At 37.2% G+C, this 26,122-nt stretch overlaps 1 protein-coding gene across 2 annotated transcripts; it reads left to right on the top strand.

Annotated features, from left to right (window-relative positions):
* The first annotated feature begins 18,471 nt into the window (after nt 1–18,471).
* LOC110694558 lies at nt 18,472–22,452 on the top strand. 2 transcript variants are annotated; one of them, XR_002505906.1, is made up of 7 exons: nt 18,472–19,161; nt 19,769–20,668; nt 20,767–20,904; nt 21,003–21,308; nt 21,387–21,533; nt 21,607–21,720; nt 21,798–22,452. XR_002505906.1 is itself a non-coding variant. In XM_021871735.1 (6 exons), the coding sequence occupies exons 3-6, from the start codon at nt 21,168–21,170 to the stop codon at nt 21,930–21,932; spliced, it is 537 nt and encodes a 178-aa protein (XP_021727427.1). In that variant the 5' UTR covers nt 18,472–19,161; nt 19,769–20,668; nt 20,767–21,167; the 3' UTR covers nt 21,933–22,452. The 2 variants fall into 2 exon arrangements, 1 of the variants encoding a protein (XP_021727427.1); XM_021871735.1 differs by having other exon boundaries at nt 20,767–21,308.
* Nucleotides 22,453–26,122: the final 3,670 nt, after the last annotated feature.

Genomic DNA, 26,122 nt, shown 5'->3' with positions numbered 1-26,122 from the left:
TTCTAACTTGGAAAATAGACTTTTTGTAACTTGCGTTAGATTAAGCCAGTTACGAATAGTATATTATTTGTAACTAACATTAGCCGGTTACGAATAATTTTCACTAGTTGTAACGGTGGCATTCGCAACCAACAATGCCAGTTACAAAAAGTCCATTTCGCCAGTTACAAATAGCTCTTTTTCTACTAGTGAATCTGATTATCAAGTAAATGCATTAATTGAGTTCATCCTTACACGTTACTTGAGTTTAAAATCACTAGGCAATAGCTGGAAGAATAAGGGGAACGTCACTCCTTCCTTCTTTCCCTCCAGTCAAAGCATCAACAGCAACAATCTTTTTTCCTCACCAGGCGGCAAGAAATAACTCATAAACAACCATGAAGATAAAGCACGATGCAAGATTCTTGCCAAGATTTCATGTTTTCTTCTTCTTTTGTTTCAAACCCTCCCCCCTAAAAAGTCTAGCATAGGTTCTCCTTATCCATGTGTCTATGTGTCACATTTTTTACCTTCTTCATAGCTTACATTCAATCATGTGAATAAAAAAAAAATAAATTAATCGCCGTACCAAACATAAGGTATACCAATTATTTAAGGCACCTTTGCAACCCATTATTTCCCATTAACAATTCAATCGCATATCCATTTCTTCATCAACCACTTTGAGCCTTGTCTAACGATTGACCTAATTTTCAACCAACATTCACCAAGGCCTGGAACGGGAAAGTGTGAAATTTGTGTAACATTTAAAAAGCAAGTAAAAAAAAGCAGTAAAGCGATAATAAAACAATGTCTAAGAGCAAGTGTTCCAATGTCTTTGATATGAACACGTCTCAAACTGCGTCTCTCATCGAGTGCTTGGTACCGTGCCTGAGAAACATGGATGCTAAGTGAGTGATGGAATGCATGATCTGAGATTGTCTACATTGATTCAAAAGAATGAAAAAAAAGAAAAGAAATTCAAAACAAAAAAATATATGAAAAAAAACTTGTAAAGTCCAATACATAATTGCATATCTTGGGGAATTCTCTCGAGTCTTGAGCCTTTTACCCCTTTCTTCCTTAAACCATCAGCTTAACCATTACAACCCTTGAAAGACCATTGAGGTGTATACACACTTGTGCAATGTTTGGTTAGAGCTAAGTTTAGTCTGATTCCTAACGGATACATAGGCAACCTCACATTGAGGTGCGAACATATTCACATTCATATGCATGATCGAGTCAAAGAATATCCAATGCTTACCCCTACCCATTTAATGCTAGACTTTGTGGCTTGAACCCACATCACATTAGCTTACCCAGCCTAAAGAGTCATCATCTTTAACTCTTCCCACATATATTTCCATCACCATAACCTTTGCAGCCAGCCTTAGTATCACATTCACACACATCATTTATACATCGATATCCATAACATCTTTCCCTTGAAGAACCCTTTTTCATGAAATATTGTTTCAACATTGTGCATGTTTCATCATCTTTCAAGACAACATTCATCAAATGAAAACATTATATACTTGCTTAGTTTCCAAACCTAAGCAATATTCATTATTTCATGCATCGCATATCTTGCTTACCTCCTTGACCAAAGCAACATTCATTATGCAATAATCATCAATCAATTCATTTATATACATGCTTAACGTCCAGACCTAAGTGACGTTCAAGATCGTTTCTTTACACCATATATAATAACTAACTCCGTGACCTAAGTTCATTAATCTATTGTGTCACATGATGTAATTGTCCTTAGCCTCCTAGCCTACGAACATGCATCATGCATACATTATCTTAAAGAAAAGCAATTCAATCCATGCGATTCATTTCCTCTTGCTCAACGAGGAAGTTATAACTTCTCTCCTTTTTCATTTCTTTTCTTTTGGGGAAGTTCGAAAGTAAAAGTTCAGTTTTTACATCTTTCTTTTTTTGGGAGATAGTTGGTACCCTCCCCTCGTCTCATGACAAATATGACCGAATTTTTTTTTTTTTTTTTTTGCATTTTCGGTTGCTTGTGAATGCACACACACACTATACACATACACAACAACAAGTTATACACATGTCATGTCTGTCAAGTCAAGCTTGGTCAAGTTGGTAAAGTCAATCATAGTCTATACGAGTCCTTTGACAAATTTTATTTTGCAAGTCTCAATTACAGCCAACGTTCAAGGACAAGCGAACCATCTACAACCCACGTTCGGCGATAAGCGAACAACCTACAGCCCATGTTTGGGGACAAGCGAACCAATTACATCCCACGTTTGGGGACAAGCGAACCAATTACAGCCCACGTTTGGAGACAAGCGAACCACCTACAGCCCACGTTCGGGTACAAGCGAATCAATTACAGCATACGTTCGGGGACAAGCAAACCATCTACATCCCACATTCGGGGACAAGTGAATCAATTAAAGCCCACATCTGGGGACAAGCGAACCATTTATAACCCACGTTTGAGGACAAGCAAACCATCTATAGCCCACGTTCGGGGACAAGCGAACCAACTACAGCCTACGTCCGGGGACAAGCGAGCCATCTACAACGCACGTTCGGGGACAAGCGAACCATCTATAGCCCACGTTCGGGGACAAGCAAACCATCTACATCCCACGTATAGGGACAAGTGAACCATTTATCGCCTACGTTCGAGGACAAGCAAACATCTACAACCCACGTTCGGGGACAAATGAACCATTTACAGCCCACGTTCAAGGACAAGTGAACCATCTGCAACCCACGTTCGGGGACAATCAAACCAACTACAACCCACGTTTGGGGAAAATCGAACCATCATCATTTTAGTGATCATCTCCCAAGCGAAGACGATTCATAGCGCAAGGTTCTCGATACACAAAGACTTGCAATCTCAACATCAGACAAGTTTTTCCTCGAGCATGGAAAATTGTGGATCATTTCCACCTCTCAAGATGAAGAAGTCAACGATTATATCATTTATCGAATTTCCTCAAGCATGGAAAGTAACTCAACAAACATCATCTAATGGATTTATTTAAGCATAGAAAACAACCAAATTTATTTTCCATCAATACACTGGTGTCAGATACTATCGAACATATTATTTGTCACCTATACACTGGTGTCAGATACGCATTTTATCCCTTTATTATTTTATATGTGGAACTAACGCTTTTATGCAAGTATCGGCGTATAAAGAGTGATTTAGGATCGTAGAACGTCTTAAGTCATTCTCCGTCCCTATCGACTACTTTGAATATTGTTTTCGAAACAGACGTTCTACAAACTATGTCAAAGTGAGGGCTTCTATAGACACCTAAAAATGTCTCCCCAAAACCAAACCCGATGATGAACAACCTTTCACTGCCATTATTGGCCGGGTTGAGTATTTAATTTTTGGAATGCTTAAATCCATATTTAATACAATGCCATAAACCAAACCAATTCCTTGCCCATGTCCCGAAACCATAACTTCTTTTCCTCTTTTGATGCCTTTAAACCAAAAATAATTCATTTTGTGTCCCTTTAAATCATTCATTTCGTCTCATATTTATAAAAGCGTTTAGACCAGTTTATTTTTGTCCATAATCTGGGTCCAATGATTGAATATTTGGATGGGGTTTGAAAAGATCTTTCCAACGATATATTATAAGCCCAAATCCGAGTTATAACGAATAAGTTGTGGCCAAAATACTAAATTAAGTCTCAATCGAACATAAGTCCACCTTACCTACGACCCAATGATCATGTGGAGGGTCCAAAAGATTTAATCCCATTTTTAAACCAATTTTGATTCATTGGAAGATTCTATAAGTTTCTAAAAGATCTTAATTATTATTTTGGAAAAGATAAGATTAAAGAGTTTGAAATTGAATAAAACTTTTCTTTTTGAAAGTCCTAATTCTATTCGGATTAAAAGATGTTCAAAGATAGTCAGATATTATTTGAGTTCCCCATATTTTTTATCCAAATATTATATGGTTGGATATCCCTTGAAAATATATTAACAATGATATATTATAATACTAATTCCGAGCTATAACGAAAAAGATATGATTGAAATACCAAACTCTATCAAAAACTGACACCGTCTCACTATTTCGGCCATATCTTTTACTCTACAAAGTATTTTAATTTGATTTTAGTTGGGTTAGAAAATAGACTTCAACAAATTTCCAAAGACATATTATTTTTCTTATTCTGATTTTTGAATCAAAAGATACAATAAAAACAAAAATTGTAAAAACTGTTGTCTATCGCAAGAGTTTATTCCGATTCGAATTCTTATCTTTTCTTAATTTTTCGATCCTTCTTATTTCATTATAGATAGAGGTCATATCACCCATTTTTCTATCATCAACAAGCTTGATAAAAAAAATCGTTCTCTTCTCCCTCTTTAGCCTAACCACTCGCCTCCTTATTCTGCCATAATACTTCCCTTAAGCACTTCAAGGAGTCAATACAACACCCGTGGTTCTGTTCTTAAACCAAGGTGTGAAAGGTATAATTAATTGAGGGTTTGGACCAAATAAACTTTACTTTTGTAATTTTTTCAATTTTATTTGTATATTTATTGAAGTTTCTAACAGTTTATTCATGATGTAGTAATTCAAGGAAACACGGAAGGTGAGTAATTAATCACTTAATTACTCTTATTTTTATTCTTGTTGCTAGTATCATGATTAGGTTAATTTATATTTTATTTGACTAAAAATTTATTGTTGAATTGTTTCCAATATTTATGTTGATTCTATTATATTTATTGATCATCGTATTGCATGTTTAAAGGGAATATGTAATTGTAAATCACGTCTAATAAGATAATTTTGACAACAAGTTTAGGTTCCTTTTTAATCTTGTTATTAATTCAAGTGATCACTAATATTTGAGAATTATATGTTGCATTAATATTCAACCAATTTAGCAAAATTGTAGTTTGGAGCGAATTGAATCTTTGTTTGCATGTCTTTGAGATCGTAGGTATCACTTTTCAATATAAGAATCGAGTAGAGGCAAATACGGACGAATGTGACTCCATGACTCACTTTGTACTATCATCCCCTATCCTTCTTTCGTGGTTTCGAACCAAATGGAGTTAGTAATCTCATGGATTATGAATGGGGGTGTAACCTTCATAGGTCAATCGTTGTTGCCTTTCGTTGTCCTTTAATCGTGGTTGCCTTTTATGATCCGTGAACGGTTCACGAGTTCCTTTAAAACTTGTTGGCGGCTCCCTACTTTCCTTGTCCCTAATCGTATTATGTCCATTCCACTTCCTATGAGTGCCAAAATTTTTCACACATGCTTTAATGTAGGCGCACTTCAAATGATGCCAACGGGCATGAATATCTCATTTTGTTTTTTGTGGATATTGGAGCCCCCATATATCGGGTTATGTGCATTCTTGCTATTTCACAAGTCTTAGAGCCCCAAATTTGGGGTAGTTCTAATGACTTGCTATTGTTTAGGCCATTCATATAATCATGATATTGAGATGGACCTATGTATATATCTTATTTTTGTTTAGAGATATTTTTGACAATGGCATGGCTTTCGCATTTTAGTTAAAGTCATGTTTAAGAAAGCAAGTTAGTTCTTTGATTGTCTACATCTACAAACCAAAAACAATTACGTTGAAGGTTTAGCAATCCTATCTAATGTCTAAATATTTGTAAAGATCATTGCGGTGATTTTATCCTCAAAGTTGAATCATAACATCAAATATTTTCTTTGTTCTTATCAATCGGATTTTGGTCGCATGTGGTTTGTTTACAATCCCTAAGTTAATGAGAACAATTTTTAATCAAGAAGAAGTCGAATCTTAGTTCATTCCTTTTTGAAATAGTTATATATATATATATACATGTATTATCCAAACGGTTACTGAGAATCTGAAAATTTATTTATTTGAGAAAATGAAACAAAAATTCAAAAAGAAAATTTTGAATACTATTTTTTTATTAGAAACATATTATTGTGAACTAGAATTCAAATTTGAAAAGGTTCCAATAATTTAAATAAAAATTTGTTTGGAAAAGCAACTTTTTCTAGTAGGAAAAATACGTAATCATATTATTTTCAAACTAGACCCATAATGGAAAGAAAAGTCTAGCTCGTAATTGAGTGTGACTATTTTGGTCCAAGATTGATGATGGTAAGTTGTAATTTGCAACTTATTTCAACAAGGATATGAAAATGTGAGCAAACTTTTGTATATCTAATTTTGTTTATGTTTTTCTTTTGAGTGTTTGTCATCATTATCATATTTTGCTAATTGAAAGTAAAGTTTTTTCAATTAAATAAGCACCGTGGTTTGAAAATGAATGTTTAGCAAACTTATGTTTGGTGGAGTGTTAGAATAATTTATAAAATCGTTCTAATCACTTTCCAAAATATGGTCTTATTTCAAAACGAAAGTTGAGGTGAGACCTATATTTTTATAGCCCCCAAGTGTAACCTTAGGTGGCTTTTGAAATTCATGTATACACATGCTAGGGATATTTCTCATGTTTATTTGAAGCCCCAAGATTTGTATTTTTAATTTGTGGGATATTGCATATGTTTATCATGAATTGTTTGATCAAGTAACATAATTAATTATCTTGGTCAAATTATAAGAAGTGGTATTCTTCCTTTTTTCATTTAAATTTATTAAAATGGTTCGTAATAAGCTTTGCATGAATTGATTTCGCAGCATAAATAGTGTGTTCAAATATGTAAATAGAGAGAAGTGGGGATGTCCAAGATTTTTTAGCCCACACTTTATTAGTTGCCAAATGGGAGGGATAATCCCGACTTACCCCCTATAAAAGAAATGAAAAAAATACGAATTAAAAAGGAAGGGGAATCCAACTTTCCCATAGAAGAATAATGAAAGAAAATATGACATGTTTTTGAAAGCAAGTATTATTAACTTAATATTCCAATCATCATAATGACTTGGCAGTGAGGTATACGTGTGATAGCGATCCAATCATTTTTTCATGTAGAGATCATGTTCAATCAATGTTACTCGCTTAGAGAAGATGGAGATATCTCACGCAAGCGGACATATTAGTCTCTCATGATAAGTGAGAAGACCAATGCCCGAGAGTTGTAAAAGACATCTAAAGTTGACATCGAAGCTGTCGGTATATCAAATCAATTTGTTGTATAAACTCTTTTCCTTTCTAGGAAATGTACATGTAATTGAATTACCTTGGTAATAAATAGCCTTATTATTAAAAGAAATAAGATGATTGTTTGTTTTTTTTAAGTGATAGTCATCTCTTTTTTCTTTCGCAAAAGATATGGAAAATATTGAATTTAGTTTGATTCGATTGCTTTACTAATATGATGTAATCAAGCCAATGGCTATCAAATTATCCATATCATTTGAATTGTTTTATATGATTTTTTTAATCATAACTCAACACCTCATGCATTTTATATATGGGCATGACTACTCAATAGTAGGTCCATATGTGCAAAGGCCTAAGATTGGCCATATTTTCATGAAATGATGATTTTTGTATATGGTCATGGTCTTCCTCAAGGAGGAACTTTCCAAGGTTATAACGTGACTAGGTTTGGGATTATGAAGAGTAAACACGCTCAAGTAAACTCCCATAATCCCTTACTTTTGGTTCTTTTCAAATTAAAACCTTTCTGCTTTGTGTCACAACTTCTTACATTTGTTGCCTTTTCCTTGTCTTCTCTCTCTTTGTTTTTTGCTTTCTCTCTCTCTCTCTCTTTTTGACATGTTTTGTTTTGGGCTTAGAATGATTTTTTTTCTTTCTTTTACATTATTGGATCTTTCCTTTTGGGTTTGGACTAACTTTTGTATCCCCCTCTTATGTTTTAATTTGTTCCCCCAATTTCATATTTGTATCTCTTTGCACCATTCTCATCCCAAGGTATGGAATAATGTAGGTTGAATAACTAAGGCTTAACTGACGAGGCTTAAAAGGGCTGCCAAAAAGATGGATTTTCTGTAAGGTTAAGTACATGGGATTATCTTTGTGGAGTTTCAAGTTGCCTCCTGTGTTGGCGAAATCATCATATCCTTTCTTTGTGGGCCAATGATGGGCCTCTTTTCATTTGATAAATCTAGTAAGCCAAAGCTCATCAAGATTCTTAGAGTGTTGTGTATGTATGCCTTTTGATATTGTCTGTTTGTATGTATATGTTTCATTTAATTCTAGCAAATAACAATAAAGAGATTGAAAATAGAACAAGATAGATGTACTTGAAAATATAATTTTTTTTATTCATTAATGAGGGTACAAAATAAGTAGATTCGACAACATGAATGTCTTAGTCTATAAAAAACAAAGAAAAGAAACAAAACAAGACCTAGGGTGCTACATCTTGAATTGTTGATAACTTCTTCAGATTGTGTCTTCGAGCTTTGTCCGTTTCCGACGTAGGTGAAATCCTCTCTAAAAATCTAGTCCACCTATATGATTCATGGTTTCATTTATCAAGTCCCTTTCAATTAATGTTCCCATAGTATAGACTTTTGAAATGTGTCTAAACCAAGGCATTGTAAATGGCACTTATATGGTGGAGACATATTGTCTATGAACTGTCGGAAAAGTTCATGATCCGGAGGTCTTTGTGAAATAAGAGCAACCTTTGATCGCCACTTGGAAAATAAGTCAATGAAGCCTTTCTTTTCCCCTTGCTTAAGCAATTCAAGATCGCACAAGGTAGTTATGAGCTCGATCTTATCTCCATATTAGGTTAAAAACACTTTTACAATGTCACTCCAAGCTGAAGTTTGTTTTGAATCGAGGTTATAAAACCATGATCTAGCAGTTGGGTCCAATTAAAGAAGAAAAGTACATGCATATAGACTTTGCTCAACCCCTTTCAATGCTATAATTCCAATAAAGCTAATTAAGTGAGTCCTAGGATTGACTATAACCTTAAAGGTTGGTAAATCCGTAGTCAAGAACTTTTTCTGGGATAGTCTTGCCACTAGGTTATGATGCAAACTCATAATTGAAGTACTTAGTCCCTGAGCTAGCTCGAAGGACAAGTTTCTCCATGGCCTCTAGTCTTTTGGCTCTTGCTTTTTCTTGCAGAATGTTTTCTTTTTCTAAGTGCTTGGGAAACTAACAATTATTCTTTTATGTTAAATCCCCGTTTAATGCATTTATAGACTTTCTTTCTTCTTCATACCTCCAAGGACTTTAATGGATTCAATTAGGGTTGGAAATTATTTGGGAATAGAAAAGGAAAGTAGTATGATAGTAAGAGAATTTGAGGGATTAGGGTTTTGAGAATACTAGGGTTTGAATTCTCATTTTTCTCCCCTTTTTCGGGTTGAACGAAGACCCTTATTTATATGCGTAGGAAGGAATCTAGGCTTAGGATTTTAGATCAGCACCGTCAAGTGGTGCCCGCAACTCTATGTGTCACGCTGGGTGCTGCGCGCATCAAAATGAGTCGCGCGCGCAACTTATTGAGTTGCGATGGAATGCGGTTTGCCTTATTTGAAAACACGTTTTTAAAACTTCCATAACTTTTGATTGCGAAGTCGGATTAAGGCGTGTGAGATATCATTGGAAAGCTCTGAATGTCTACTTTCCATTGCCTATAATTAGGTTAAAATATGTTATGGATCAAACGATATGGCCGTTGGAGTGTAAGGGTGTCGGTTTTAGGGTGTTTTGATCATAACTTCTTCGTTTTAGCTCGAAATTGGGCTTATAATATACCGTTGGAAAGCGCTTTGAAAGGGATATCCATCTGTATAGGAAATGCGTGAAAATATGAAGGTTGTTTTATCTATTTTTCTCGGTTTTAAACAATGTAAGATCCATTGGATTGAATTATTGCATTTGCCATTTTTGGGTCCATTATTAATCAAGTTTAAACATTTTATGAGCACATTTAAGGCCTAATTAGTAATCGGACAAGGATCTAAGATAACTTGGTCTCAAATATGAGTTTTAACTTACTTCATAATGGATTTCGTAGTGCATAAACACTTCAACTTTGATCTAGCATGAAGAACGGATTTTTGTAACATCATCATACTTCCTTTCGGGACAAGAGCCCAAAAGTAGGTGTCTACAATAGGTAATAGCACGTTAGTGTGTTTAACTACACTTATGTACTAATTATTGTGTGTTTGTGTGTTTGTTGGCCTTGTCTTTACCTTGGCCCTATGAGTACCCATTTTTGATGGAGAATAGTGGAGACAAATAGAGAGAAGTTTTTTAGGTGATGAAGCATGTTCATGATGGGAATTTATTGAAGAGAAAATCATGCTATTTACCATAAATCTATGATGTGTTGATCGCTTTAATATATTTATGATATTATTGTTTGTGAGACTAACGTGAAGGTTTTAAATTTGGTTTGGTTTTGTCAAGGGCCTTGACGCGGGGTGAAACTAGGTTGTAAACTAATCCTCCCTCAGTCAAACTAAAGTTATAAACACTTAACAAACCTAAATACAAGTATAGAAGCAAGTTAAGGGTCGAACCTAAAGGAACGGTAATATTTAAACTCTCTCAATTATGCAACTAAGCTAGGTCGAAAACAAAGATAAAGAGAGAACACTAACAACTAACAAACAAAGAAACCAAACATATAAAGCACTAGGGAATGGGGATCAACAAGTAACCATGAAAATTGTAGCAACTCGTGAACAACATGCAAATCAATGGTTGCGAAGACTAATGGTAAGACCAATCAAAAGAGCTCGACAAGCTATCTCCTAGAGGTCTAACTAGCGCCAACTACGAGAAACACTAACTAGGAACGTCACTAATTAAACTCAATAGATAATTGGAAGCTACAAATCAATGGTCCGTATCAATGTAAACTCACAATACATTCTAGAAAAATTCTCAAGGCCTAATCGAATTACACACATGCACAATTTCCATTAATCACTTTAATCTCAACCATTTATCAACATAATCCCTAAATTAAGCACAATCAATCAATCATCCAAGTTTCACCTAATCCCTAGCCAAACAACTACTCTAACATCATCATCTAATCAATTAATAACTAAGGAAATCAAGAATCAACAATTTATGAAGAACAACTACACTAATCAAGCATCAAACATCAAAATCAATCCAAACAAACAATAATATTTAACAACCCAATAAAATGAGAAAGAGTTAGAAATGCTCATTTATAATAGTGAAGATCTTCAACACAATTGTCACCATTGAATATTTAATGTCTCAATCACTATTAAAATTCCTCACTTTCTCTCTCTAAAATCTACTCCTAAACTAACCCTAAAACTAGATAGAGAAGCTCTCAATTAAGCTAAAATTATGATCAAAATTCAATCTAAATCTAATTACAAAAATTGGGTTACAAGTAGATACTTATAGGAGCCGCAAAACAAAATTGTGCAAAGCAGGGACCTAGAGGGGCGCACCTGCGCGGCCAGGGAGGCGCGCTCGTGCGGGGTGGTTGCACGCCTGCGCTCTTTGGTCCTTCACGGGGGTTTGTGGGTTCTCTAATGGTTTCAAATGAGTGTACCGAATGATGTTAATGGACACTAGGAGTTACAGTCCCAAAAAGCACTTTACAGTGGGTTCAACACCCAATCTTCATGAGAGTGCGGCTTGAAAGCGCAAGATCTAGAAATTGGAGAATCCACTTCCTTGCATCTTTAGCTTTTCTATTGCCATGAGCTTGCTCCAAAAGCATCTTCCATATCAAGACTCGAACCTTGTACAATACCTATAACAACGAAAAGAGTACAAATTAAGGAGAAAAAACTAGAAAAAACATCAAAATGCACAAAACCACAAAATAAGAGAGAAAAGGTAACACAAAGAGCAAAAGCATGAAACTAAGAATTTATTAAGAAAGAAAGCTATGAAAAGAAGGTAAAAACGACCTAAATTCTCATCAAATGGGTGCCAAATATGACACCCATCAAATACCCCCAACCTTATCTTTGGATAGGCCTCGAGCAAAACAAAAATAAGGGAAACAAAATGACGAGCTTATGCAAACAAACAAAAGAAGAGAGGAGATGAGAATATAAACTAACTCACTTTTGTAGCAATCACGATAAAATTTAGCAACTAAAGACAAGCCATTTAAACCCCTAGATCTCCCTAGAGTATGAGTAATGCATTCGTAAGGGTTTCCTAAGAGATTGACCCATAAATCTTAAAAACAAAACAAACAAGGAAAAGCACGAAAAAGAGGCAAAAAGAAAAGAAAAGGAAAGAAAACAAATGTTCATGAGTGGACTTTTTGCAAATGTACAAGCATAAATGAATGCAAATCTTTCTAAACAAGTAAGGGAGTGCACGTTCTATGATGTCTAAGGTTGATTGAAACATATAGGACATGCTAAGCACGGAGAACTACTGAAATACAATTCACTTTCATCTCAAAACATTTTATTACATTCTCCCAATTAGCTTCAATTCTACTTTCAGCAAGCATCTCAATGGTTCCTCAAAGGAACCGGAAAAGAAATAAGTTTGAGGCTACTCGACATCTCGATTATTGTATACCGCTCTATAAGCTTGACCTACATCTCCTTCCATCGACTTCTGACTCAACCAAAAAGGTAAAAAGGTCTTGGAAAGGGTTGTAATGTAAAGGCGAGAATGGTGAGGGTAGGCTAAAATTTTAAATTTGGTGGTATACTTAAATTGTGAAGCAAAGATTGGCCAAATCTCAACACCAAAATCAAGTATTCACCAAACAAAAACACAATACCCCCAAGCTTATTCAAAGCTAGGAATCACAAACATATGTACAAAAAGTGTGCGAACACTTCCCACCAAGCTTGAACAAAGCATTATCATCAATGCTTAAAATAGGGAGAAAGGCACTTACATCAAATTATTTTTTTAATTTTCTCATTTTTCACTTTTTTAAATTTTGCCAGAGCTTTTTTAATTTGCTTTGTTTTTTCTCTTTTTTCAATATTTTTAATTTTTTCACTTTATTTCCTCGCCTTTTTTAACTATGGACGGCTTTTTCAACTTTTGCATTTACTTATTGTTCACAAAATATCTACAACACAAGCTTGCTTACATCACAAGAACCAAACAATCAATCTCATCCACCAAAACTCCAACAATATAGACCAATGCTTCACAAAAACCAATGATATGAACAAAAATGAAACAAAAGGCTCAAAAGCTAAAGATATGGCTTGAAAAGAAGGGTATATGACTCAAATGGTTAGCAAGAAAGCAAATGAAAACCCAGAAAAAAGAAAAGAAAACTATCCGACAAAAGTAAAAATTACCACCCCGAAAAGATGCCTTTTTGTCCTTCCTAAATGGCTCGGTCGCGATCTTGAGAGATGAAGGTCAAATTCTAAATAAAGCATACTGTTAAATTGTGACTCGAAATCTAGTAGGGCTGACTTTGAACGCTTATATCTCTCAAACTACAACTGATTTTGAAGTTATTCAAGTTGGAGGTGATAGCTTGGTTGAAGATCTTTCCAATGAAAGGTCATATGCCAAATTCTAATAAGAAACGAGAAAGTTATGACTATTTTACAAAAACTTGTCGAATCTGGAAATTTGCAACGAGGCTGCGAGCTATAGCTCTATGCGAGTGAGCTATAGCTCGGCCCTATGAGGACTTGCGGCTGGCATGAGCTAGCTTCCAAGCTATAGCTCGATAGTTAGGTTATTCTAGGATAATTGATGGAATATTTCCTAAAATTATATCTTTTTTATGACAGCTATTTGAGTATACTTGGGGAACAATATTAGGGTTTTATTAGGGTTTCCTTGTGTTATAAAAGGATCCTTTAATTGATCAATTAGATCATACCTTTTTTGAGCCATTAGATTTAGGACTCCTTGTATCATTCTCTTGTTTTTTCTCCATTACAGTGAAGAAGCTCTCGAATCCCCCACCCAGGGATGTAGGTTACGTTGTTCGAACCACGTAAATCCTTGTGTTCTTTGTTTATCTTCTTTATTGCTTTTCTCAATTCTTAATTCTCATTGATTTGTTCCCCATTAATCAAACACAATTGCACCCTTATTTCCTAACAAGTGGTATCTAGAGCCAAGGTTTTAAGGTCTTAAGGTTTAGGTGTTTATAGATTAGTTTGATTAAATTATGCCAATGAAATTTGATATTGAGAAATTCGATAGGCAAGTGAACTTTGGCCTATGGCAATTGAATATGAAAGCCTTCTTGGTTCAAAGTTGCTGGCACAAGGCTCTTGAAGGTGTATCCAACAAGCCTTCGGGCATCACGGTGGATACGTGGGAGGAGATCAATTTGAAGGCTCTTTTTACAATTCAATTATGTCTCTCTGATGATGTTTTGAGAGAGGTTGCCAAGGAGACAACTTTTGCGAGTTTGTGGTTGAAGTTGGAATCACTTTATATGACAAAGAGCGTGACCAACCGTCTACTAGTCAAATCTAGACTTCATTATCTTTGTCTAGAAGAATTAGTCTTATTTAGATGAATTCTTCTCTATTATTATGGATTTGCAAAACATCAATGTTGAGATCGATGATGAGGATATGGCTATTAGGTTGTTGTGTTCTTTACCGCCAACGTATAAGCATTTTCGGGATACTTTATTGTATGGTAGAGATGACTTGAGTTTGGAGGATGTTAAGGATGCCTTAACTCAAAGAGATTTAATTGACAATAAATTGGTTAGTAAATCTAATAATCCGGCTCAAAATAATGCTTTAGTTGCTCATGGTGGTAATAAGAATTTTGGTAAATGAAAATTTTGTAACTAATGTCATGTGAAGGGTTATATCAAAGCCGAGTGTTGGAAATTAAAGAAGAAGAATGAGGAGAAGTCCAATGAGGACAAATCCACAAATATGGCCAACAACAATGATGATTATAATTATGCACTTTAGTGTTACGAGCTTTGGGGTTGCGGTTTCTACGATCTCTTCATGATAAGTTCCCCTTTGAGATCTCTTGGTAAAACGAGAAACCGTGTGGATTTATGGTACGGAGTCTATGACAATTTTTTTTTATTTTTTTTTCTAATAAATTAGAAATCTTGGTTATGCATTAGATTTTGTTCTAGTTATGCTATTTCTTATCTCAATTTTGGTACTTTTGTGATTTAATGAATACAATTGCAATTTAGAAATTCTTGATGTAATTTCTAATTTTCTAGAATTGCTTAAGTATTTTTTTTAGTTTGATTTTGTTCAGATGAAGAAGTATTTGAAGAGAGTTTGGTCAATTTTGATAAGCATGCTTGGTGTCGGGACATTATACTCTCAATCTAGGCCATGTGATGGTTTTGTGTACAAATTTTTTTGTTCGGAGGCGCACTGGCTCACAAGTTATGGAAGATGTCCGTTTGGTGATAGCCTAATGTGAGTAGGCTTATGGAGTTTTGTTTAAGGTGGAGGTTTTATGTTTTATTATGAGCATTACTTCTTGGTTTTTGGTTCAAGGTGGAGTTATCTTGTTTTTTTTTGGTCAATTTCAAGTCAAGGTGGAGATTGTTAAATTATGACTCGAAATCTAATAGGGCTGTCTTTGAACGCTTATATCTCTCAAACTACAACTGATTTTGAAGTGATTTGTTTCAACAGCTTTCCAATGATAGGTCATATGCCCAATTCCGATAAGGAACGAGAAAGTTATGACCGTTTTACGAAAACCTGACGAATCTAGAAATTTGCAACGAGGCTGCGAGCTATAGCTCTATGTGAGTGAGCTATAGCTCGGCCCTATGAGGACTTGCGGCAGACATGAGCTAGCTGCCGTGCTATAGCTCAGTACTTAGGTTATTTTAGGATAATTGATGGAATATTTCCTAAAATTATATCTTTTCTATGACGGCTATGTGAGTATACTTGGGAAACAATTTTAGTGTTTTATTAGGGTTTCCTTGTGTTATAAAAGGACCCTTTAGTTGACCAATTAGGTCATACCTTTTTTGAGCCATTAGATTTAGGACTCCTTTATTCTTTGGTTTCTTTCTCCAATATAGTGAAGAAGCTCTGTACGCGTCGTTTGAAGTGCGCCTACGTTAAACCATGTGTGAATATGCTTGGCACTCATAGGAAGTGGGAATTGACATAATACGATTAGGGACAAATAAAGTAGGGAGCCGCCAACAAGTTCTTAAGGAACTTGTAAACCGTTCACGGATCATAAAAAGGCAACCACGATAAGGGACAGCGATAGGCAACAACGATTGACCCATGAAGGTTACACCCCATTCATAATCCATGAGATTACTAACTCCATATGGTTCGGAACCACGAAAGGAGGATCGGGGATGATGGTACGAAGTGAGTCATGGAGTCACATTCGCCCGTATTGGCCTCTACTCGATTCTTATTATGAAAAACATTCATGCGATCTCAAAGGGATACAAACAAAATATTCAATTTGCTCCAAACTATTCTTAAGCTAAATATGTTTAATATTAATGCAACACATTATTCTAATTTATTGTGATCACTTGAATTAATAACAAGATTAAAAGGATCCTACACCGGTTGTCCAAATTATTTTATTAGGCGTGATTTTCAATTAAATATTCCCTTTAAACATGCAATATGGTGATCATAATAATAATAGAGTAAAGATTAATATTGGAAGCAATTTTACAATAAATCCAACAATATAAAATTGTTAGAAAAATAATATAAATAAAATGAACATAATTCTTACTTTGATTATGTTTGCTTGCAACTATAAAATAATAAACGAGTTAGTAACTTCAAGGAAAAATAATAAAACAATAATTAAATTAAATTAAATAGAGTTGATTTGGGGCCAAACCCTCACGCCTTGGTTTAAGGATAGAACCACGAGTAAAGTATGGACTCCCTGGAGTGCTTGAAGAGGGAATTTTGAAAGAGAAAAGGTAGGATAGCGTTTAGGCTAGAGCATAGAAGAGAGAAAAAAGAGAGAATTAATTGATGCCCCGTACATCAGAAATGAGGGGGTATTTATAGAAAAAAATGAGTAGAGGGAACACACGGAACCCTAAAAAGATAAAAACCCTAAAAATAGAACCGCGACACGGCAAAGATCACCGTGACACAGTGCCAGGCACCGTCAGACGGGGGAAATAGCCGTGACACGGTGGACAACAGTGTGACGCGGGAAATATTTAGGTTACGGGGAATAAAATGGTTGAAGGGTTTACGCAGAAAGGACACAGAATTACCCCGTGTCACAGCACAGGCACTGTGTCACGGGGAATCCCAGCGTGGCGCGGCACTGGATCTCGTGACACGGTTCTTACTGCCGTGACGCGGGAACCTGTAGTCTGTTTTTCTATCTAAATTCATTTTAACCCTAATTTCGTTCAGCATTTTTAAGTGCCAATTGATAATTTCGGGCCATTTCTGATTTATTATTTATTAATTGGGCCAAAATAATAAAATAAAAAGCCTTGGGCCAAAATAATAAAAAAGGTTTAGGCTAAAAAGTGAACCATGCTTTGACTAAACATCAAGACTGATCCATGGACTATTTAAAAACTGAATTTAATTAAATACGATTTTTAAGCAATCTCGGGATTAAATACTGAACCCGACCAATAATAGCGGTGAAAGATTGTTCATCATCGGGTTTGGTTTTGGGGAGACATTTTTAGGTGTCTACAGAAGCCCCCACTTTGACTGAGTATGTAGAAACGTTAGTTTCGAAAACGAAAGTCAAAGTAGTCAATAGGGATAGAGAATGATTTAAGATGTTATGCGATCCTTAATCACTCTGTATACGCCGATACCTGCAGAAAAACGTTAGTTCCACAGATAAAAAAAGTAAAGGGATAAAACACATATCTGACACCAGTGTATCGATGATAAATGATTTTTGTAGCTTCCTATGCTTGAAGGAATCCACCGGATGACGTTTGTTTAAATGCTTTCCATGCTTGAGAAAAGTCGACTGATGAATTCGGTAGCTTTCTAAGCCTGAAGAAACCTACCGGATGATACATTCCATGCCTGAGGAAAGTCGACATATGAATTTGGTGTTTTTCTATGCTTGAAGAAAACCGCCGATAATGCTTTCCATGCTTGAGCAAAGCCAACTTGGAGGTTTTCAATACTTGAAGAAAAATCCACTAATAATGCTTTTCATGCTTAAGGAAAGCCTACTTGGCGGTTTTCTATACTTGAAGAAAAACCCACCGATACCGCTTTCCATGCTTAAGGAAAGCCGACTTGGCGGTTTTCTATACTTGAAGAAAAATCCACCGATAATGTTTTCCATGCTTGAGGAAACCGATAACTGATATAATCGATGAAATTTGCTAGTGTATGATGGTTCGATCATCCCTGAATGTGGGCTGCAGATGATTTACCTTCAAGTCGACTATCCGAACATATTAGGTGTTTAAAGTGTCGAAAGTGCAACCATAATGCTTGTTAGGGGTAAATCGGTAGTTTTGGAACCCTTTAAATACCAATTAAAATTTTCCGCGCAATTTCGGTGAGAAATTAACTGACCAAAAGTTGCGGAATATCATTCCAACTTGGTCAAAGATGTTAAAATATCTGCTAGAAGGTTAAAAGGAGCGTGCAGGACAAACAAAAGGGCACCGCGCCACGGAGAGTAACCCGTGACACGGTGGACAACCCCGTCTGACTGTGGAAATCCCCGTGACGCGAGATCCCATTTTTTATTTTTATTTTTTTCTGCTGGAATTATCAACACGCCACGATTACAACACAGTGCCACGCGCGGGAATGCCGCTACGTGGTAGCAGGATTCGTGGCACGAGAAAGGAAAAGTGTAACGATTATTTTTTTGGCTTTAAGTATCAGTTGCTGCTTCCCATTTTTGCCATTTTCATTCTCAATTTCCTTATATTATCACCTTTTCTCAAAAAAATTTCCACTTTGACATCTCTGACCACCGTGGCACGAAGCCTTGCATCGACACTCGTTAGGTCCCACAGTGACGCGGCACGAGTCACCGTGACACGGTGTATGTTCTCGGTGCGCGTGAACTTGTTTTCTCGTAGCTGCTGCTGCCTGAGCTCCGCTACTTCCCATTGCTGCTGCCTGAGCTCCGCCGCTGTCCAGGGTTCACCGTGACACGGATACTAGTCACCATGTCACGACATCAGCTTCCTGTGCCGCGGTGGTTGCGGTTGTGGTGCTGAACAGTTGCAGCAATTTTTGGGCTTTTGGAACTCAATTCTCCACCAAATTCGCTCCAATTTTGTGATTTTTTCCTCAATTTTCAAATTTCTTTAAGGATCTATGTGAGTTTCTTGTCTTTTATGTTAAATTTTTCTTCAAATGGGTAATTTCATGTAAAAACCCTTGGAAAATCAATTTGGGGATTTTTGATTTTAACCCTTTTTGTTGAAATTCTTGTCATGAATTACCTTGTTTATGAATGTATGTTTATTTGTGAGCAATTTGATGCTAAAATTGCATGATTTGGTGAAGAATTTGGCAAATCACCATTTTTTTTGTACTACTTATGTGAGATGGTGTTCTTGTTGTTCATGTTATTTTTTTTGCACTTGAAATTGTGATATATTAGTTGTAGATCTTGTAAAATACGCCACGATGTGCTGATTTATTGTTCTTGTGCAATTTTGAAACATGCTTTATTTTGTGTATTTACTATATTATCATGGAGAATATAATATCACGCAATTAGGAAAATATAGTATTAGTTCGTCATGGAGAAACTAAATACTAGAAATAATTCCATTTATTTGCTAATTTTTAGCCTTGAGGTAAAAATTTCGCGTGTAATAGAAAATGCAACTTGAGGTAGCTGTTAAGCCGCTTTTGAATAATTAACTAAATAACTTAGGAAATGATGCTAAGTATTCAGATTTTTTATTTTTGTAATAGCATGCCTAGACAACGAGATCGCGGTCTTTCTACTCGTGGCCGACGTCAGGCTTTTCAGGAGGAAACTCCCACAGTTCCTAAGGGCATGGACGACGATGCCCTAGAGACCGAGTCTTGTCCTTCTTCGAGTAGGGGCAAGTGGATTCCACCTCCGTGGACGCCGGATGAGTTGGTTTTCTGCCGTGAGAACCACGTTTCTCACCGTCCACTTGCCGGCATAGTCGATGGCACGCTTCGCCATCATGGATCCGGAGCAAGAGATTTGATTCCCCAGTTATATGGGATTATTATGAGGGATCCTATTACAAACGCCTTGTGGGAGTCTGCTGGTTTAGGAGATTTCTATTCGACGGTCGTAGGATTTCGCAGCCCCCGGGGTTGTGGCCTGACGGTTGTTCATGCGTTGTTGGTGTATATTTGGGATACCAGCAACACTTTTCACTTTGCTTGGGGGGAGATGACAGTGACCACGCTAAATTTTAGCTTGTTCAGCGGTTTACGCTTCACCGATTGGGTCGTACAACAGATTCCTGACCTTACTTGGCGGGCGGCTGAGGTAGCAGATTTGTTAGGACTCAGCCGGTGCCTCGAGGTGGTCCTAAGAGCGGGCGTTCAGAGTTGGATTTTTTTCTAGCCCCTGGCTTTGACATGGATGAGACATCACCTGAGCAGCGAGTGCGGATCTTCATTTTGATTCTCATTTTTGTGACTCTTTCTCCTGATAGGAGTTCATGTGCGCTCATTTGCTACCATCCCTATTTGGTCAGGATCGGCGAGATATAATTCTTTAGTTGGGCCAGCCTTTGATATGCCGATCTTCTCTCGTCCCTATGTCATGGTTGTAGGCAGCTTAATGACCAGGCCCCAATCACTGTCTTCGGTTTATGGAGAGTCGTAGAGGTGACGATCTTTCTTCTTCTTGTTTTGTTTTATCCTGTTTAACTCATGTTCTTAGAGACTACTTTACATTACACCTGTGGTTCTATGAGTACTTTCAGGGATTGGCCCCTCGATGGCGTCGTGGAGCGGTCCATGACTTCCTTGTTGGAGCTAGCTAGCGTGACCGAGGCGAGTCACGAGTGGAATCCGTCCCTACGCTGCGCGAGCTGCTGCATCGAGGCACCTTTTCCATTGGTGTAAGAATTAATTTTTCCGTAGGTTATTCTCTACCTTGATGTTATTTTCGGCATTCATTGCAACTTTTTATTGTGTTCATGTTGTTGTTGAGATTCAGTATCGACCTTGTGCTGGGATGACTAATCTTCCCAAGGCCTTGCGGCTTTCGCCGTACAATACTGTTTTTGTTGGTCCTAGATGCTTTTCTTGGTATCTTGGGGAGCGTGTTGTTTGACAGCACAGTGCTGATCGCTTTACGGTGCCCTTGCCTCCACCGGAGTCAATGTTGGACTCACGTTTGCTTAAAGAGTTAATAAATAGGGGAGAGCGCTACACTTTTCTTGGCAGGAGCTTGTGCGTATGGAGGGAGATTATTCGCAGGACTTACTTCCCCTCTTTGGCTCCTCCACCCTATCTTCCCGAGGTATGATTTCTTTTGAGAATTTTGTCGCTAGTCTCTATTAAACCGTTGAATAACCTAATTATTTTATCGTATTTTCAGACGACTGTTCTCCGTATGGGGAAGATTGAGGTCCCGTCTCAATTTGTCTGTTACCCTGGGTCAATCGATATCACTGAGGATCATATTGCTGACGCGCCAGAGGGTTTAAGACAGGCACATGAGTCTTTGCCTGATGTGTTTGAGCCGGTAAGCTTTTTTAACACATTATTCATCCTTTTTAATACCGCTTGTTACTGATTTTTCTTTGCTTTGTTCTCAGCCTACACACTTGACCGTGATGGGATTCATGAAGCTGGTTGACGCTTTGAAGTACTGCATCATCAAGCTTCGACGTGGCGCAAGTTGTCGAGGCGGTTCTGGCGATGTTCTCAAGGTATATTCACCCTTTCCCTATATTTACCATTTTTTCTATCTTGCACCATTGACATCTTTTAATTTTGTGTTTTTCAGGAGCAACGGAGGACTCGCTTGCGCTCGAGCCACAGAGGCTCGGACGAGGGGGAGCCTAGTCGTGGCAGACCATCTCATGAGGTTTGTCGGCATTCTCAGTCTCAGCAGCAGCCTCTGTATTCTCGGGCGTTTTAGGAGGCTCAGTGGTAGCAGCCTCAGCCTTCTCAACCATTCCAGCACTTTTAGGGTCAGTGACAGCGACTTTCATCTTCACAGCCTTCACATCCTGAGTTTAGGCCAGTCATTACTCCTGTGGACCAGGGTTTATACTCAGTTCCAATGTCTGGGGCGCTTCCTCCACCGGTGCCGGCTTATTTAAAGTTCCAGTGTCTGGGACGATGCCTCCACCAACGCTCCATACCTCTTGGAGTAAGTCTACGCCGTTTGCCAGTCGGACGGGTCCTGCTTTGAGATTGTCTGCTACTGGAGCTACAAGGACTAGTAGGGATACTACTCCTCGTACCCGGATGATGGAGGGACTCTTTGGTTCATTGTTCCCGTATTCACAAGCTGGATATGACACTGATTCTCACTCTTATAGTTCTATAGATTTTTGACCGAGGGTTTTTATTTTGTACTTTGGTTGATGACACTTGACACTGTTTATGCATCATGATTCACTTTGTATATATATTATATTCACAGTTTTTGCATTTATTAGTGTATATTAGTGTGTGCTTGAGACTCATTGTGTGTGATTGTGTATTTATTAATGACGCGAAAAAAACGTAAGTGGAGGGTACCGACCTTCCACAAAAGAAAAAAGAAATAAAAAAGAAAATGGGACAAGTTTTAAACTCCTCCAAAATGAAAAAGAAAAATAAAAATAAACATGAAAATGAGACAAATTTTACAACTTCCAAAAAAGAAAAAGGAAAATAAAAATAAAAATAAAAAATAAAAAATGAAAATAGAAATAAGAATAAAGTAATAATAAAAAATAAAATAATACTCCCTCCATCCCCAAAGAAAGACCCATTTGGGTTGATTACACGGGTATTAAGAAAGTTAAATTAAAAGAATTAAAAGTATATTGAAAAGATAACTTTACATGGGTTTTTTATAAAAATAGAGAGAGAAAGTAATAAAATTACATGGAAAATCAAATGTTTATATAGGAAAGCTAATTTTGCACAAATATTTTTGCAAATTGGTGGGTGTTTTAAGGCAAATGGGTCATTATTTTTGGGACTAAAATTAGGCCAAATGGGTCATTCTTTTTGGACTAAAATTAGGCCAAATGGGTCGTTATTTCAGGGACGAAGGGAGTAATAAATAATAAAGATAGAAAAAAATAAAAAATAAATAAATGAAAAATTTTATTAGGAATGAAACTCTCGAAAAACAGAATTAGAAGATAAACGGTGAAGACAAAACAATAAAAATTCGGGTAAAAATAGGTAAAGGATTAAAAAAATGAAAACGTGTGGGCACCGCGACACGGCAGTGTGCATTGTGTCACGGCAAAGTCTGCCGTGTCGCGGTACTTTCCCGTGACACGGTGGAATTTCCCGTGTCACGGTGCGCTTATTCTGCAGCGGTGTAGTTTGCGCGTATAGAAAGATAGATTTTGAGTATTTCCAAGCGTTTTGGCTATAAAATAGGACCAGTTTATTCGTGATATGCATAATTACGAAACATAAAATAATTAGAATTTCATATTTCAATAATAATGTCTCAAATTTTTGATAATACATTACGCGACTGGTCTTATTCTTTGACCAATGCTGACATAAGAGAGTTGGAACTGTTTCATGTTAGAGGCATATTAGCCTTGAGGCATGTAGCAATTGAACATGATTTTCTTAGGGCAGCTTTGGACTATTGGAGTCCAGAAACACATTGTTTTAAATTTGATTATGATGAAATCTGTCCACTGCAGGAGGAATTCGATGCCATCTTTGGTTTACTTGCCAGAAATCATTGTCATGCCTACCCTACGTGAGTATTATTACCAAGACTTTGAACGCCATCTGAATCTGACAGATCCAGATTTAAATAAAATTGTGTGTGGTAATGAAAAAGATTTAGAAAAGCTTGCAAATTTGTATTTCAATCGTCCTGTTTCTGAGTCTTATCATGTATACCGTAGAAGGGCTTATATTTTTTGCATATTTAGCATGGTTTTATTAGAAAACGGTAGGATAGGACATGCTTGTTTAGCGTCTGTGCTTGAACATGTTGAATCTGGGAGATCTCCTATGCCTACTTGCCTTGGAGAAACTTTGCGTGGCCTAGACGAAGCAAAAGCTGATCGGAAAGCCGTTTGGAAAGGTTAACTAGTACTATTGCAGGTAAAAATGCGCTTTGATTAGTCCCCGTGACACAAAGCAGGCACCGTGTCACGGTACATGTCTTCCGTGACACACTGCATTCTGCCGTGTCACGGTGTTTTTCTGCAATTTTTATTTGTTTTAATGATTTTTGTTTATTTTGCAAATTTGGTTGATGGAGCGTTTAGAACTTTTTGAAGCCCCTGATAATATTAAAAAATATGGTCCCAACGATCTAGTCCGCAGGAAGAAGAATTACTCTGCGAACATATATGTTGTATGATGATTGAATTTTTTTTTTTCAAAGAGAGAATTTTCCATTCGGTGCGTGGTGCCTTGGTGGAGGCTTACTAGGATGGTTAGCACAAATGATACTCCGTATTGTCGCGTTCCTAGTATTTCAAAGCTGAATTTTTATTACCCTTCTCGATTGATGCAACAATATGGAATTGAATAAGTAGTTCCACGCTATAACGATAGTCCTCGTGAAGTATCGTTGCATGAAAGTAACGTTCACAAGTACGAGGCTTGCTAGATTGGAAGACCTTTGTGGACCATTTCTGCGAGTAACCAAGCTCCTCCTCCCTTATCTAGTGCATATAAGGCATGGTTGAATCCTAGAAGTAGAAGGGATCGAGTCGGATCACGCAACTTTGATGTGAAGGGACGTCTTGGAAGTAAAAGGCGCCTCCTAAAGATCGTCTAGGTCCGAGAACACAAGGAATTGAGTTTAAGACTCCTATAATGCCTAAAAAGAAGAATTGTGTGAAAGGAAAGGGTAAAGAAAAGATGGTTTATAGAGAGAAGCAATCGAAGAATTCTAAGAAAGGTGAAAGGGGTGAAAGTTCAAATAGGGGAGTGACGGTTCGGGCACTTGGCGTAGTGATCTTCACCGTCTTGCGCCATCCCTTTGAAACATCATCAACTAGGACGATTAACTCAGAGGGGTCAAATTCTTTGCTTGATATGACAGCTTGAATGACCTCAGAATCGTCATTGCAGACAAGCTTGGGTTCATTCTTTTCTAGCCTAAATAGAAGATTAATGTTCATATCATCAGAGCTTGGACTAGATGGTTTCTCAGTTGTGAAGAACTCATCGCCTTCATCAACGAAGTCACAATCAAGGAACATCTCGAAACTTGGATCACGCTTCCTATTGTAGACGAAAGGCTCAGGGAATTCATGGCATGGAAAGTTTTCCCCTTCTTTGATGTACTGGCCATTGAGAGTGAAGGGATATGGGTTCAAGGCCATTTCCGTCTTCATGGTTCGAGCATTATTCCGAGCCTTAATTTTCAGGAGAGCTTGTTTCACATCTTCTTTTGTTGGCTTAAATCCCAAGCCAAAGGTATCCTTCTTATGTGCACCAGGATGGCCCCAAAGTTCAGCCATTTTCTTTTTGAGTTCGAGGGTCATTTCAGGGAAATGCCCTTGCTTCTTCATAATGGCATTTACATTAGAGTTTGAATAAGGATCAATGTCAAGGTGACACTTCTCCTCTTCTTCGATCATGAGAACATCATCCAACGAAAAACCCCCCAGAGATCTTCATCTTCCTCGTCATGTTCGACATGGACGATGGGAGTATCGATAACTTGAATGCGCATGGGGGAGGCATCAATGGTAATTAGAACCCCTCCAACTATAGCTTTCACCTTTTGGTGCAACCACAATGGGATCGCCTTTAGCTTAAGAAGTCAATGACGTCCTAATAGCAGATTGAAAGAAGCCTTAATGCCCACCACCTAAAACTTGGTGTGACGTTCAATGGTTCCAGTAGTTATGTTTAGCATGATAGTACCCACGTCTTGACGGTGAGTATTATCGTAAGCACGAATCCCTTGAGTAGAGGGGATCAATTCTTCATCTTTTATGCCCAACTTCTTTGCAGTGCGGAGTGGGCATACATTGATTGCCGAGCCATTATCAACCAGGCTCATAGGAACATTCATCTGCCTACACACCACAGTGAGGTGAAAGGCCTTGTTATGTTGGTCCCCTTCCGGGGGGCAGATCCTTGTCAGAGAAGGAAATCAGATTGCTGGTACTC

Source organism: Chenopodium quinoa, unplaced genomic scaffold, assembly GCF_001683475.1.
Source record: "Chenopodium quinoa cultivar QQ74 unplaced genomic scaffold, ASM168347v1, whole genome shotgun sequence".
In the NCBI taxonomy this organism is placed as follows: Eukaryota; Viridiplantae; Streptophyta; class Magnoliopsida; order Caryophyllales; family Amaranthaceae; genus Chenopodium; species Chenopodium quinoa.
This window is presented reverse-complemented; position numbering and strand designations above follow the sequence as displayed.

What these genes read in the sequence shown, in the direction of transcription:
- LOC110694558 (XM_021871735.1), top strand. Translation starts at nt 21,168, where the DNA reads ATGTTGGACTCACGTTTGCTTAAAGAGTTAATAAATAGGGGAGAGCGC. An exon ending in TGCCTGATGTGTTTGAGCCG is followed by an intron (nt 21,534 to 21,606) that starts GTAAGCTTTTTT and finishes CTTTGTTCTCAG; the next exon opens with CCTACACACTTGACCGTGAT. An exon ending in GTTCTGGCGATGTTCTCAAG is followed by an intron (nt 21,721 to 21,797) that starts GTATATTCACCC and finishes TGTGTTTTTCAG; the next exon opens with GAGCAACGGAGGACTCGCTT.